This window comes from Zootoca vivipara, chromosome 12, assembly GCF_963506605.1.
Source record: "Zootoca vivipara chromosome 12, rZooViv1.1, whole genome shotgun sequence".
Taxonomy (NCBI): domain Eukaryota; kingdom Metazoa; phylum Chordata; class Lepidosauria; order Squamata; family Lacertidae; genus Zootoca; species Zootoca vivipara.
In genome coordinates, this window is record NC_083287.1 from 55,187,507 (window position 1) to 55,200,316 (window position 12,810).

General features: G+C 50.0%; 1 protein-coding gene across 3 annotated transcripts in view; it reads left to right on the plus strand.

Annotated features, from left to right (window-relative positions):
* Positions 1–398: 398 nt before the first annotated feature.
* NBEAL2 (neurobeachin like 2) overlaps positions 399–12,810 on the plus strand; it is a 185,580-nt gene continuing 173,168 nt past the window's right edge. For all 3 annotated transcript variants that reach the window (XM_060281001.1, XM_060281002.1, XM_060281005.1), the window contains exon 1: positions 399–1,022. In XM_060281001.1, the coding sequence (XP_060136984.1) occupies positions 972–1,022 (51 nt within the window). In that variant the 5' untranslated portion in view covers positions 399–971. The remainder of the gene's footprint in view (positions 1,023–12,810) is intronic.

The window sequence follows — 12,810 nt, forward strand, 5'->3', positions numbered from 1 at the left end:
AAACCCCTCCCGCAAGAAAGTTACGTGTTTCTTGTGTTTTTCTATTGTATACCGCCTTGTGACCCTCGGATGAAGGGCGGTGTAGGAATTCAATTCAACAAATAAAAGCCAAAAATTTTAAAAAGCCAAGACACACTTACCCGGGAGTAAGTTCCATGGAACTCAGCGGGCCTTACTCCCGAGTAAGACCTGTCCGGCGGAAGGCATAGCCTTGAGCGGCTGGAAGAAAAAGGAAAAAAAGTGGCGGCCGTTGGGGCTGCGATCCCAGGAGCTCGAGACGCGAATTTAATTTAATGAGTACAGTAATAGCAACAATCCTTGGACCTACTCGCGAGTAAGCCCCTCCTTTGAACTCGCCGTAAAAGGAGACCGGGCGGGCGGGGAAAACGGCATTTGAGCCCTAACTGCAAGCAACGCCGCAGGCCGCGGGGACTCCTCGAGAGTAAGCGAGGCAGTGCTCCCTGCGTGAAGCTCAGGATCAGGCCCAGAACGGGGCATTTCCCCGCTTCCGCAGGTGGCGGCCACGGGACTGCTCTGAAGTAAAGCGCCTCGCCGAATCGGGGCCCCCCACCCACCCCAAAGGCGAGGAGTCCGTGCGCCCCCCAGGCGAGGCTGCGCGCCGTGGCGCGCACCTGGAGGAGCTTGCGGCGGCGGCGTTGTAGGCGAGTCGGCGGCGGCGTCTCTCCTCCCTCGGGGCCGGGGCCGGGCCGCGAATCAGGTGCTGGGAGAGGAGGAGGAGCCGGAGCCGGAGCCCGAGGGCTGGCAGCGGCCGTCGCCACCAGCATGGCGGAGGGAGCGGAGCGCGGCGCCCGGGGGAGCGGAGCGCGCCGCTTGGAGTGAAAGGCAACGCCGCGCGTAAAGTTGCCCTTGCGCCCGCCCAAGGAAAAGGCGCCGCCGCCGCCGCCGAGCCATGGATCTGGCCGCCGCGTGAGCCGGGAACGGAGGGACGGGAGGCGCAGCCGCCCCGCGCCATGGCTTCCAAGGAGCGCCTGTACGAGCTCTGGATGCTCTATTTCGCCAAGGTAGGCGCTTCCCCTTGGCGCGCGCGCTTCCAGACTGGCTGCGCCCCTATATTTTTTTTTGGGGGGGGGTCTGTTTCCTTCGCCTTTGGAAACACCTGCGCCGACTCCGCGGGAATAAAAAGGATCTCTGGTTTTGGGGGTACCCACGTCTGTTGCTTATTTCTCCCCTCTTTAAACCTTCTATTGCTCCCGCTGTCTCTCCTCCGAATTTATTTCTTTTGTTCCTTGTTTTGCGTTTATTTGGGGTGCGTGTGTTGCACCCCTATTGTTTATTTCCTTCCCATCTCTTGTGGGGACCGGTTGGCTTTTTCTTTTGGAAAATACGCGGCGGGGGGGGGGAGAGGTTACCTGCTTGGTCTTAAGTTGTTTGCTGCCTCCCACCTGTCCGCTCAAAAGGAGAGGCCAGGTAAATCGAGGGTGGACGTTACCTGGGGCGCCTTTCACCCTCGGTTTACCTGCTCTTTCCTTTTGTTAGCGTTTCCAGTGGTTCTGCGGAGAAGGACCCCCCACTCCATCAGTTTGCTCCCCACCGACTTCTGCTTCTCCTTTGCACCTTTTTTTGGGGGGGGGCACCTGCGGCACCCCACAAATCAGCTCCAATTCCTACTTTTTTTCTTGGCAAGCTCCCAACAGCATGCCTTGCTTGGAGCGAACATCCTTCTCTTTCTCCACCCCCACCCTTTCAAAACACTGAAATCAGACCACAACACCTGTTACCTGCGGGTTTTTTTTGTTTTGTTTAACCAATCACCTCCACCACCAATCCTCTGGCTTGGGAGATGCTCAGAATTTGAACCCGGCACCTCCTGTACCACTTCAAGCCCCACTCAAAGTCTCCTGCATCCTACTCGGGTTACCTGTAGTCCATAATGTTTCTTACCTTGTTCCACCTGTCATCCCTTTCTTTGCCTCTGTAAGCCTCACCCCCCCCCCCCAAAAATATATATTATATGCTCCTTGGAAAGTACGCTTTCTCCACCTGTTGTTGCAGTTCAGGATCCAGGTGACTCCTCTTAAGCCCTACAAAGTTAGTCACCATGTCCCTTTAACTTCAGTAGGCCTACTCTGAGAAGGTACAAACCTAGGACTTTCTTCCTTAGGTCTATTGGAGGGGACAATGTCCATTTTCTGACCCCCTGCTGATGCCCCCACCCCCCAAAAGAACTTCCTGGGGCGGATGACTTTGGACCCCATCCCATCCCCTTTTGCACCTGTTAACCCCCCAGTTTCTTTCATTCTCCTGGGGCAGCTCCATGCCTGGAAGACGGCAATTTTTTTTTCCAATGAGAAACTATCTGGGTGTACCTTTAGTTTGCAGATATAATCCCATCCATCTCCCTGCAGTTTAATGGGGTACGCCCTCCCCCCCAACTCTTCCACAATCACCTGAAATTCCTGCACCTTCTACTCCTCCTCCTCGCCAATACTCCCGGTGCCATTTCTTTAAAGCACCAAAGAAATCTACGGTAATTCCTTTGCTTCCCTTCTTGGGCGGTGGGTTCCTATTTTTGGGTGTGTGGGTAGGTATCTGTAGCGGCCATAAAAAAAACCCCTAAAGGGAAGCATTGGGGGGGGGGGAGAGAACACCAGGCACTGGGCGCTCTTTTGCCTCTCCCTCCCCTTTGCTGCCTGATGCAAAATAGAATTGCAAATTTTTGCAAACCCCCTGCAGGTTCCACTAGGCAAGCGGGGAAGGTGCGCTTTCTATTGTAACCTGTGTGTGGACTTGGGGAACCACAGGGCAAGTGTGGGATGTTGGGGCTGGGGGGGGGGCGGTTGGATTGGATGACCATCAGGTCACCCCCCCTTTCCTTGGGGACGGAATATCGGAGATTCGCTCTTGCAACTGTGCAAAAACCATTGTTCTTTTTGCAAGGGCAAGGAGAGGCAGGGGTGCCTTTGCGAGTTTCTTCCCCATCTCCCTCCCTCCCTCCCAATTTACCCCCCCCCCACCATAGGAATTGTGGTATGTGTGAGGCAAATAGCTACGGTAGTCTACTTCCTGGGTCCCTTTCATTGCTTTGTGTGTGTGTGTGTGTGTGTGTGTGTGTGTGTGTGTGGTTTTTGGCTGCTTTTTGGGCTGTCTTTTGTTCCTGATTTGCTTCTTATTTTCTCCATTTAAAAAAGAATGGGAGGGGGGGGAACCTCACAAATGTTTGCATGTGTTCACTCCAGAGACACACGTGTGTGTGTGTGTGTGTGTGCGTGTGTGTTGTCCGGATCCTTCGGCTGGTTTTCTGTTTCTGCTCTTAAATAAATAAATTAAAGACACAATAGCCCGGAGAAGTTTGCATGGGAGGCGGGCACGGAGGAGCAAAGGCATGGCGTCTCTCGGAAATCCTGCTTTCTTGCGTCTCAGCCTGCAAAGCGTCTCTCCTCCCAAGGGGCAGGGAGGAGGGGTGCCGGCCCCGTTGATGTGTCGCAAATTAAGAAATTATTATTTAATTGAAAAAAAGCGTATCCTGCTTTTGTCGATTCTGCTCAAGCAAACCTAATGAGCAGTTACCATATTTAACGCACCCTAAAGATCCTGAAAGGCTGTGTAGTTTCTCCCATGCTGAATCTAGCACCCTTCCCGAACTATAGTTCCTAGGGTTCTTTGGGGGGAAAGCCTTGTGCTTCAAATGTGTGGCGTGTGCATAGTTGTCACATTCCCTGTATGTTCAGAGCACATTTAATGCACGTGGCTTCCCCCTGGAAACCCCGGGATCTGTCGTTTACCGCCCACAGTGCTACAACTCCCGGCACCCTCGACAAACGACATTTCTCTGCATTATTTATAGGAAGCTGTGTGTGCTTTTAATATTTGGTGTGTATGCAGCCTGCACGTTCTCAGTGACCATGGAATGAAGAGAGGGAATCGGCAGGGCTGGGAAACTGGAGAGAGGGCAATGGAATGGAGTGCCTTAGGAAAGGGAGTGGCCGGCGGGGACCAGGAATGTGAAACACACACTCCACGTTGCGACCTTACCCTGCAGGGGTTGATAATTTACTGCAGGTTTCGCCAACCTGGTGCTCTGAGATGTTTTGGACCATCAACCCATTTAACTTTCTTCCCCACCTAGCTTTTCCCTAGACTGTACAGCCCTTCCAAAATCTGCTCTGAAGGGCTGGGTGAACCCTAGAATAGATTTAGGGGTCACATGGAGAGGAGAGGGGAGTTTCCTAGTGCAAATGGAACTTTTCCACTGGGTAACACACAGGGAATTGTATCAAACCAAGCTTTACTTAGGGTAGACCCCTTGGAAACGGATGGGCCCCAGTTTTCCGTGTCCATTCACAAAAATAAATGAGTTTATTTTGAGTAGGGCGAACATTGAACGCAACCCAATAATTAGGAAGCTTGACAGTTTCGAAATTGTAATTAATGATTTCACAGGTGATTGTCCCCTCCACGTGTGTGAATCGGGAGATCACAGGCAGTTATTTGGGTTGTTGAAATTTATTCCTCATCAGTTTTTAGTACAGTCCATAGAGTCTGATCTGAGGCTCTTCATCTCAGGGTCGTGGGTTCGAACCCTACATTGGGCAAAAGATTTCTGCATTGCAGGGGGTTGGACTAGATGACCCTCGGTTACCCTTCGAACTCAAATTCTATGATTCTAAGAAAGGGAAGGGAGGGACACGCTGTTGTCTTTTAAATGTTTGCAAATACAGATTCCAGGCGACACGTCTACATAACGGAACACTTAAATCGCCTTAGTTTACCCCCTTCAACTATTTCAGGTTAAATACTTATGGAATGTCCAGTGGAGGCGGTGTAGTGGTTAGAGCGTCAGACTTGGAAGACCCGAGTTCGAATCCTCACGTGGAGCTCGCTGGATGTGACCTTGGGCGCCACTCGCCGCCTCTCAGCCGAACCTGCCTCACAGGGCTGTTGTGGGGATTAGATGGGGAGGGGGGAGAACAATGGTTGTTGAGTAAATTAAGCAATGGGACAAAAAAGCTGCACAGACTTTTATTTTTAGCCTTGTTTGCTGAAAGAGATCCTCTCTGTTTTCCAACCTCCTCGGGCAACAATGACCTGAATTAGGGCTGGATTTGCCAAGCCCTCATTGGACTAGTGGAGCAATGAGCTGGGGAATTTCCAGTTGGAAGTCACAGATCTAGGGCAGCTCCCTTGTAAGGGGGCACGTACAGTATTGCATTCAGAAGGTCACAGGTTCAAATCTGGGTACCCCTCTCCGCCTTCCATCCTGCATTGTGGAGAATAGCGCCGATCTGCCTTCCAGGGTAGTTGCAGAGTGTTTGCAAACTCTCAAAGAAGTGTTGTGAGGTTTAAAGGATCTTCTTTCACTTACGGCGCATGGTTCTTGCAATGCTGAAGCGCATTTCTGGCGCATTTCAAAAAAATGCACCTGCTGTCTTGAGTCTGGGTGGCCATTGGAACCCTAGAGTTGGAAGGGAGCCCCAAGGCTCATCTAGACCAACCCTGCTTGCAATGCAGAAATCGCAGATATCATTTATTACGCTTGGGTCCCACCTTTCCTTCAAAGAATCTGAGGGTGATGCCTACAGTTTCTCTTCCTCCCCGTTTTCGCCACACAACAACCCTGTAAGGTAGGCTGGTCTGAGAGGCAGCAGTTGGCTCAAGGCCACACACCCAGTGAGTTTTGTGGCAGAGAGCGGGGGATTCAAACAGTGGTCTCTCCTAGCTCCTAGTTTGACACCCCTAACACAGCCTTCTGAACCTTGGGACCCTGGGCGCCGCTGGACTACAACTCCCATCGTCCCTAGCTAGCAGGACCAGCGGTCAGGGATGATGGGAATTGCAGTCCAAAAACAGTTTTTTTTGGGGGGGGAGGGCTGAGTTTGAGAAAGGCTGCTCTAGCCACTACAGCACACTGTCCTTGGCAAAGAGGGTATGACGAGGCTGCTCTCCTCTCTGTCACATTGACAGTTCTGGCTGTTTCGCCCTCCCCCAAAATCGCATCCCTCTCCAAAGATCAGAATCGGGAGCAGAGCAGGTGACAGCGGCCAGCCCGGGGAGGTCAGGGCAGCTGCCTGTTGCGAGTTCAAGAGTTGCCACTTCAGGCTAGGGGGCTGTCTGGCTGGTCTCTGGGCCGCTTGTCTGAGGTTACTTGAGAGATCGGAGGCCTTGGATCGCTGCAGCGTCGCGAGTCCAGAAGACAAAATATTTCTCGGCCTTCTCTGCAAACTCGTTTCAGGGCCAAACCAACAAAACACTTTCCCAGATATTTTCTTCCCCTCTCCTCTACCTCCCCCCCCTTTTTTTGGCTACCGTCCCTCCGTTAGGCAAATTGTGTCCCCTACAACAAGATCTTTGTTTTCATTCTGCAAAAAAGAAAAAAAAAAGGGAAAAAGAAAACTGCCCAGGCGGAGGGGAATTCCTTTTTCTGTTGTTGTTGTGTTAAAGAGGAAGGCAATGTAGCTTGCAGCATACTAATAAAGCCAATGGAGGAAAATAAACAAGATCTGATTTGCTTGAAATAAGCGTCTGCAATAATATATATATATATATTTAAAAAGATACTCAGGGTGGTTGCGCCTCTGGATTCCTTAGGTACTTATTTTTTCCTTTTTAAAGGCTTGCAAAGATCAGAAGATAAGGTAAAGAGGTTAAAAAAATTGGTTTAAATAGAGATAAAGAATTGGGCCGTGCTGGTCTTTTCCTTTCGCTTTCTGCTCTGCATCGTAAATTGACAAATGGGCTTTTTATATGAACGAAGATTAAGATGCGGGGTTCGTTCACTGGTCTGTTTTTGCGGTGCCTGCTCTCGGCTGAATTTGTCCAGTATTCTTTTAAAGCCACAGGGGTTCGTCTCATCCCTACTTTTAAGCTTGTCGAAGTCAGCGGCCAGCGGCGCATCTTGTGGCGGGGAGTTCCGCAAGGTGCACTGGGCGAAGAAGCCCTTCCGTGGAGGCATGTGTGGTAGCTCGGAGGCAGAGGCAACTGCTTTTCACGCAGAAGACCTCAGACTCTGGCCGGCATTTTCAGGAAGCGATGGGGATACCTGCTGCCGGAAATCGCGGGAAAGTTGCTGCCAATTAGTGTAGACAGCACTGAGCGAAATGAATCTGCGAATCTGAGCTAGATACATCAAAGTCAACTCTCTCTCTCCCTCTCCCCCTCTCCCCGTGTGTCTGTTGACAGATTATTTCTGGTTTCTCTACCTCCTTTGTAACTGCCTAGACATTGATCCTCTCGGGGAAGTTGTTTTCTGAGGGTAGAGTGGATACCTCCAAAATAAATTTGGGGGAGAGGCAGAAACTTTCAAATACATTTTATAGAAGACCAGCACTCCCCCCCCTCACAATAATCAATAATCAATGGGGTGTAGAGTTGAGAGGGCCCCTGAGGGCCCAGGCAATGCAGGAAAACAGTATTGAGACCAGCTATGTGAGACAATGGTTTCATATTATTTTTACTAGAATAATAATAATAATAATAATAATAATAATAATAATAATAATAATAAATTTATTATTTATACCCTGCCCATCTGGCTGGGTTTTCCCAGCCACTCTGGGCGGCTTCCAACAGAAAAATAAAATAATCGATTAAACATTAAAAGTCTCCCTAAAGAGGGCTGCCTTCAGATGTCTTCTAAAAATCTAAAAAAATTCCTTCAGTAGCACCTTAAAGCCCAACTAAGTGCATGCACACGAAAGCTCATACCAAAATAAAAACTTAGTTGGTCTTTAAGGTGCTACTGAAGAAATTTTTTTATTTTGTTTCGACTCAGACCAACACGGCTACGTACCTGTTTCTAAAAATCTGGTAGCTGTTTTTCTCTTTGACATCTGATGGGAGGGCGTTTCACAGGGCGGGCGCTACCACCGAGAAGGCCCTCTGCCTGGTTCCCTGTAACCTCGCAGGGAGGGAACCGCCAGAAGGCCCTCGGTGCTGGACCTCAGTGTCCGGGCAGAATGATGGGGATGGAGACGCAGCCTGGGAGTCATTTTGGACTCACAGCTGTCCATGGAGGCGCAGGTCAATTCTGTGTCCAGGGCAGCTGTCTATCAGCTCCATCTAGTACGCAGGCTGAGACCCTACCTGCCCGCGGACCCTACCTGTGCTCTGCGAACATACCATGTGCACAAAGAAAGATTTGTTCAGCAATGAACATTCCCTTCTTGGAAACCCACCAAAACCTGAACATTTCATTCATATATTACAGGACTTATCGATCTAGTTCAGGGGTAGGGAAATGGTGTGTCAAATAAGGTTGGGGAATGTGATTCATTTAAAACATTTTGTGTCACTGCTCTTTGGCCAAAAGGGCTCCCAAAGAGCTGTAATAATAATAATATAAATGAAAGTTAATATCTGAGGGGGTCATTGGTTGGGTCTCTGCATTTGGTAGAACAGTTAGTAATACCGCCTGTAGGGAGAAACCCTGGATCTGCTGCAGCCGAGTTTAAATGGCTTTAAAAGGGGATTAAGACAGATTTGTGGGCGATAAGGCTTATCCACAGCGACCCAGCCACAAAGGCTATGAATTATGTCCGTGATCAGACGCACCATGCTTCCCTGTGCCAGGTTCTGGGGATCACAAATGTGCCGTTCTCCTTGTGTCCCACTTGCTGGCCTCTCCATGGGGCAACTCCGTAGCTCAGCGGTGGCGAACCTATGGCACGCGGGCCAGAGTGGGCACTCAGAGCCCTCTCTGTCGGCACGTGCGCCATCGGCCCAGCAGTGCTGTTGCTGGTGGTTGTTAAATTGGGCAGGCTTGTCCCCCCCCCCTCCCCACGGCCGTTCTGGCAGGAAATGCTCCCGAGAGCTCTTGCCTCTCCCCGCTGCATCAGGAGGAGTTTTCCTCCCGCCAACCAGGCCTCTGCGGTGTGATTGGGTGGTGGTGCAAGGGGTTTCGTTGATTGTTTCCGGGCGGCGAGCGTTGAGGCTATAGTTGTCTTCGCCGCTGCGTGCGGAATGAAGCGTTTTTCATGCATGTGTTTTTTGCCAACCCCCCAAAAGCTCAACAACTGTTGGCAATTCTCCCCCGCGAAAGCTCATCAGCTCTGGGCAATCCTCCCCCCGAAAAAGCTCGGCAGTTTTAGGGAAAATACGGTATACAGACATGCAGACAATAATTATTATCCCATATTAAATTGGCAAGTTGGCCCTGCGCGATAAGTAAGTGGGTTTTTGGTTGCAGTTTGGGCATTCGGTCTCTAAAAGGTTTGCCACCACTGCGGCTTAGCTGCTATGATGCCTCTTCAAGACATTGTCTGGTTGGTGCCGACTCGTGACGGGGCCTTGTCGGTGGTGGCTTCCTTTTTGTGGAAAGCCCTCTGTGTCTCCCTCCCTCATTATTCACATTCAGGAGGAGTTTGCAAACATTCCTGTTTACCCGGACATTGGATAGTTTGCTTCCCACTGCCCCCGAGGGCAGGAGCCAAAACGAAAGATTCAAATGTTGAACAGGGGTTGGACTAGATGACCCTTGGGGTACCTTTCAACTCTACAGTTCTGTGATTGCTGCAATACCGTCAATAGCACAAATGATCACGACAGCACAGTGCAAAGAACATCTGGAGGGACCCTAATTTAGCAGCCATAGTCATTTTGTTGCTGTTAAAATGGTTGGAAGTTGGAAACCTTTGCCCCAATCTATTGCAGATCACCTGGAGATCTATCAGCAGATCCCACTCTTCCAACCCCCGATCTCTACCCGATCCCTGTCTGCCGGGTTGGCACCGAGTGTGCATACTGACTCTGCTAAAGGGCGTTGCGTTTTGCAAGTGACCCTTGGGAGGAAATGGAAAATATTTTTGCAGCGCACTAGTTGTCTGGGAGTCCTTCATATCATCGGATTTTTCACCTTTTACTTGCTGCCTGGTCAAATGCCTGGTTGGCTGAGCTGAAGCCTGAGTTGGAGCCGCTTCTCTGAACCTCATGACGTACGCAGGTTCATTGCTGACAAGCGCCTTGACTATAAACTGCTGTGCGTGGAACTCAAAATGACGGCGAGAGCCATTTCCAGCAGCGGTCCCAGGAAAGCGGTGACCGTTATGCTCACGGGGGCCTTTTAAAAACCACGCTTCCCCTTGGCTGTTAACCTCAGTTTATTTAATTGTTCCCAGTCCAAGCATGGCAGAGAAATGCAGGCTGCCTGTTCAGGTTCAAAATTTTGCATTCAGGTTTCGCATTCAGACACTTGCGACCAAGTGAGGATGGTGCCTGACAACTCCACCATCTTGCAGGTGCGTGCCTGGGGTTCCTAGGATCTGGGCTGTTTTCACACACTAGCAACACATCCTGTAGAATTCTATCCGTTCCATATTATCTGCACCATCAGAATGAATTTCAGGAACCAAATTGCTTTTTCTGCGCAGCCTGAACAGTCACGGTTAAGAAAAAGAGGTCGCAGAGACATCACCTTGCCAACAAAGGTCCGTATAGTTAAAGCTATGGTTTTCCCAGTGGTGATGTATGGAAGTGAGAGCTGGACCATGAAGAAGGCTGATCGCCGAAGAATTGATGCTTTTGAATTATGGTGCTGGAGGAGACTCTTGAGAGTTTGACCAAACTGCGGGAGGCAGTGGAAGACAGAAGTGCCTGGCATGCTCTGGTCCATGGGGTCACGAAGAATTGGACATGACTAAACGACTAAACAACAACAACCCCATATCTACCCCATATGGGGGAATAATCCCAGTGCTTCTGCTAGCTGAGAGCTAGCAGAGCAGTCCTAGCTAGAAGCTGGTCAATAAGAAAAGCTGTGTGAGTTGTCCTTTTGTTACCTGGACAGGTAAGGTCACGCCCACCTTCTATCACATGCAAAAGGAGGTATGTCCTAGTCCAGGAGGAACAGGGACTTTCGACTGGCTGGACCAAACATTGCCTTGCATGTCCACTCTAGGAAAACAAGGAATGTTGTACTTGACTGCTCCCAGTGGATTATGTCCCACAGTTTATATATCTGAGTTTCTAACCTTGCAGTTAAGGACCAGGCTCGTGCCATCTTCATTGCTTCGCCCCTTTTCTTAGAAGCTGTGCTCTGTTTTGCTCGGTCACTGACTCCAAGGTCTCCCAGGGAGCTTCAGGAGTGAGTGGGGATTTGAACCCTGATCTCCCGGGTCCTAGTCTGGCTCTCTAACCACTACACCCCACTTCCCTCCTAGAGTCCTTCTGCAATGGGGCAGCTCTATTCAGTGATCTTCAGTAGGTGAGCAAGGGTTGACTGCAATCCCGTTCTTCGGGAAATATCGAAGATGTGGAAGTCGGGAGGAAGAGGGTTGAAATGTATCCGGTACTTGTTTTCTTGTCAAACCTAAGCTTATGTTACTGGTTTGCCAGTATAAGATGCATCATTTATAACTTGTGCTATTTCAAATATATATACCATTCGCAGAGCAATCTATCGCATGGTTTCGCAGAAGCACGTTCCACTCTGTTTAGCAGAGTTTACACCCAGATAAGTCAACACAAGGGACTGCTGCTTCAAAGGTTGTGAACGCCTTTATACCTTCTGTATAACCAAAATTGCAAATATACCCGATACTGGCAGCAGGAGGAGAAAATTGCAGGCTCCGGCGACTTGTGCTCAGGCGGCACAGCAGGAAGATGCAGAAGGCGTTGAAAGTAGAAACAGCAACCACCTGCCAGATCAGGGATGGGAAAATTGTGGTTCTTCAGCCCCTTTGAGCATTGCTATGTTTTGTTTGTGTGAGCTGAAAGCAGTCCCAGAACGGGACCGATGCCCGTTCTGGTTATGGGATAAATCGAGGAACACTGGAGATTTCCAATTTGGATTGTAATTTGGGACGTGGGTGGCGCTGTGGGTTAAACCACAGAGCCCCAGGGCTTGCCGATCGGAAGGTTGGCGGTTCGAATCCCCGCGACGGGGTGAGCTCCCGTAGCTCGGTACCAGCTCCTGCCAACCTAGCAGTTCGGAAGCACGTCAAAGTGCAAGTAGATAAATAGGTACCGCTCCGGCAGGAAGGTAAACGGCGTTTCTGTGTGCTGCTCTGGTTCGCCAGAAGCGGCTTAGTCGTGCTGGCCACATGACCTGGAAGCTGTATGCCGGCTCCCTCGGCCAATAATGCGAGATGAGCGCCACAACCCCAGAGTCGGTCACGACTGGACCTAATGGTCAGGGGTCCCTTTACATCTTTACCTTTGGTTGTTGTTTTTTATTTTAGTTTCTTGTTTTTAATTGGATTATGGTTTTGATTTGATGGATATGTTAATTGGCTGTTTTTATTGGAAAATCAATAAAAAAAATTGGAAAATCAATAAAAATTGGGAGCTGGGTATGTTTACCCTGGAGAAGAGAAGGTTAAGGGGTGATATGATAGCCATGTTCAAATATATAAAAGGATGTCATATAGAGGAGGGAGAAAGGTTGTTTTCTGCTGCTCCAGAGAAGCGGACACGGAGCAATGGATTCAAACTGCAAGGAAGAAGCTTCCACCTAAACATTAGGAAGAACTTCCTGACAGTAAGAGCTGTTCGGCAGTGGAATTTGCTACCAAGGAGTGTGGTGGAGTCTCCTTCTTTGGAGGTCTTTAAGCAGAGGCTTGACAGCCATATGTCAAGAATGCTTTGATGGTGTTTCCTGCTCGGCAGGGGGTTGGACTGGATGGCCCTTGTGGTCTCTTCCAACCCTATGATTCTGTGAACAACATAAGAAGAGCGTGCTGGATCAGGCCAGTGGCCCTTCCTGTTTGCCAGATGCCTGACAAACCCACAAGCAGGAGCCAAGTGCAAGAATCCTCTGTGAATGTATCTAATCCCCTTTTGCGGCCACCTAGGTTGGCCGCCATCGCTGCCTCCTGTGCAGGGGAGTTCCACAGCTTAACCGCGCGAAGAAGTGCTTTC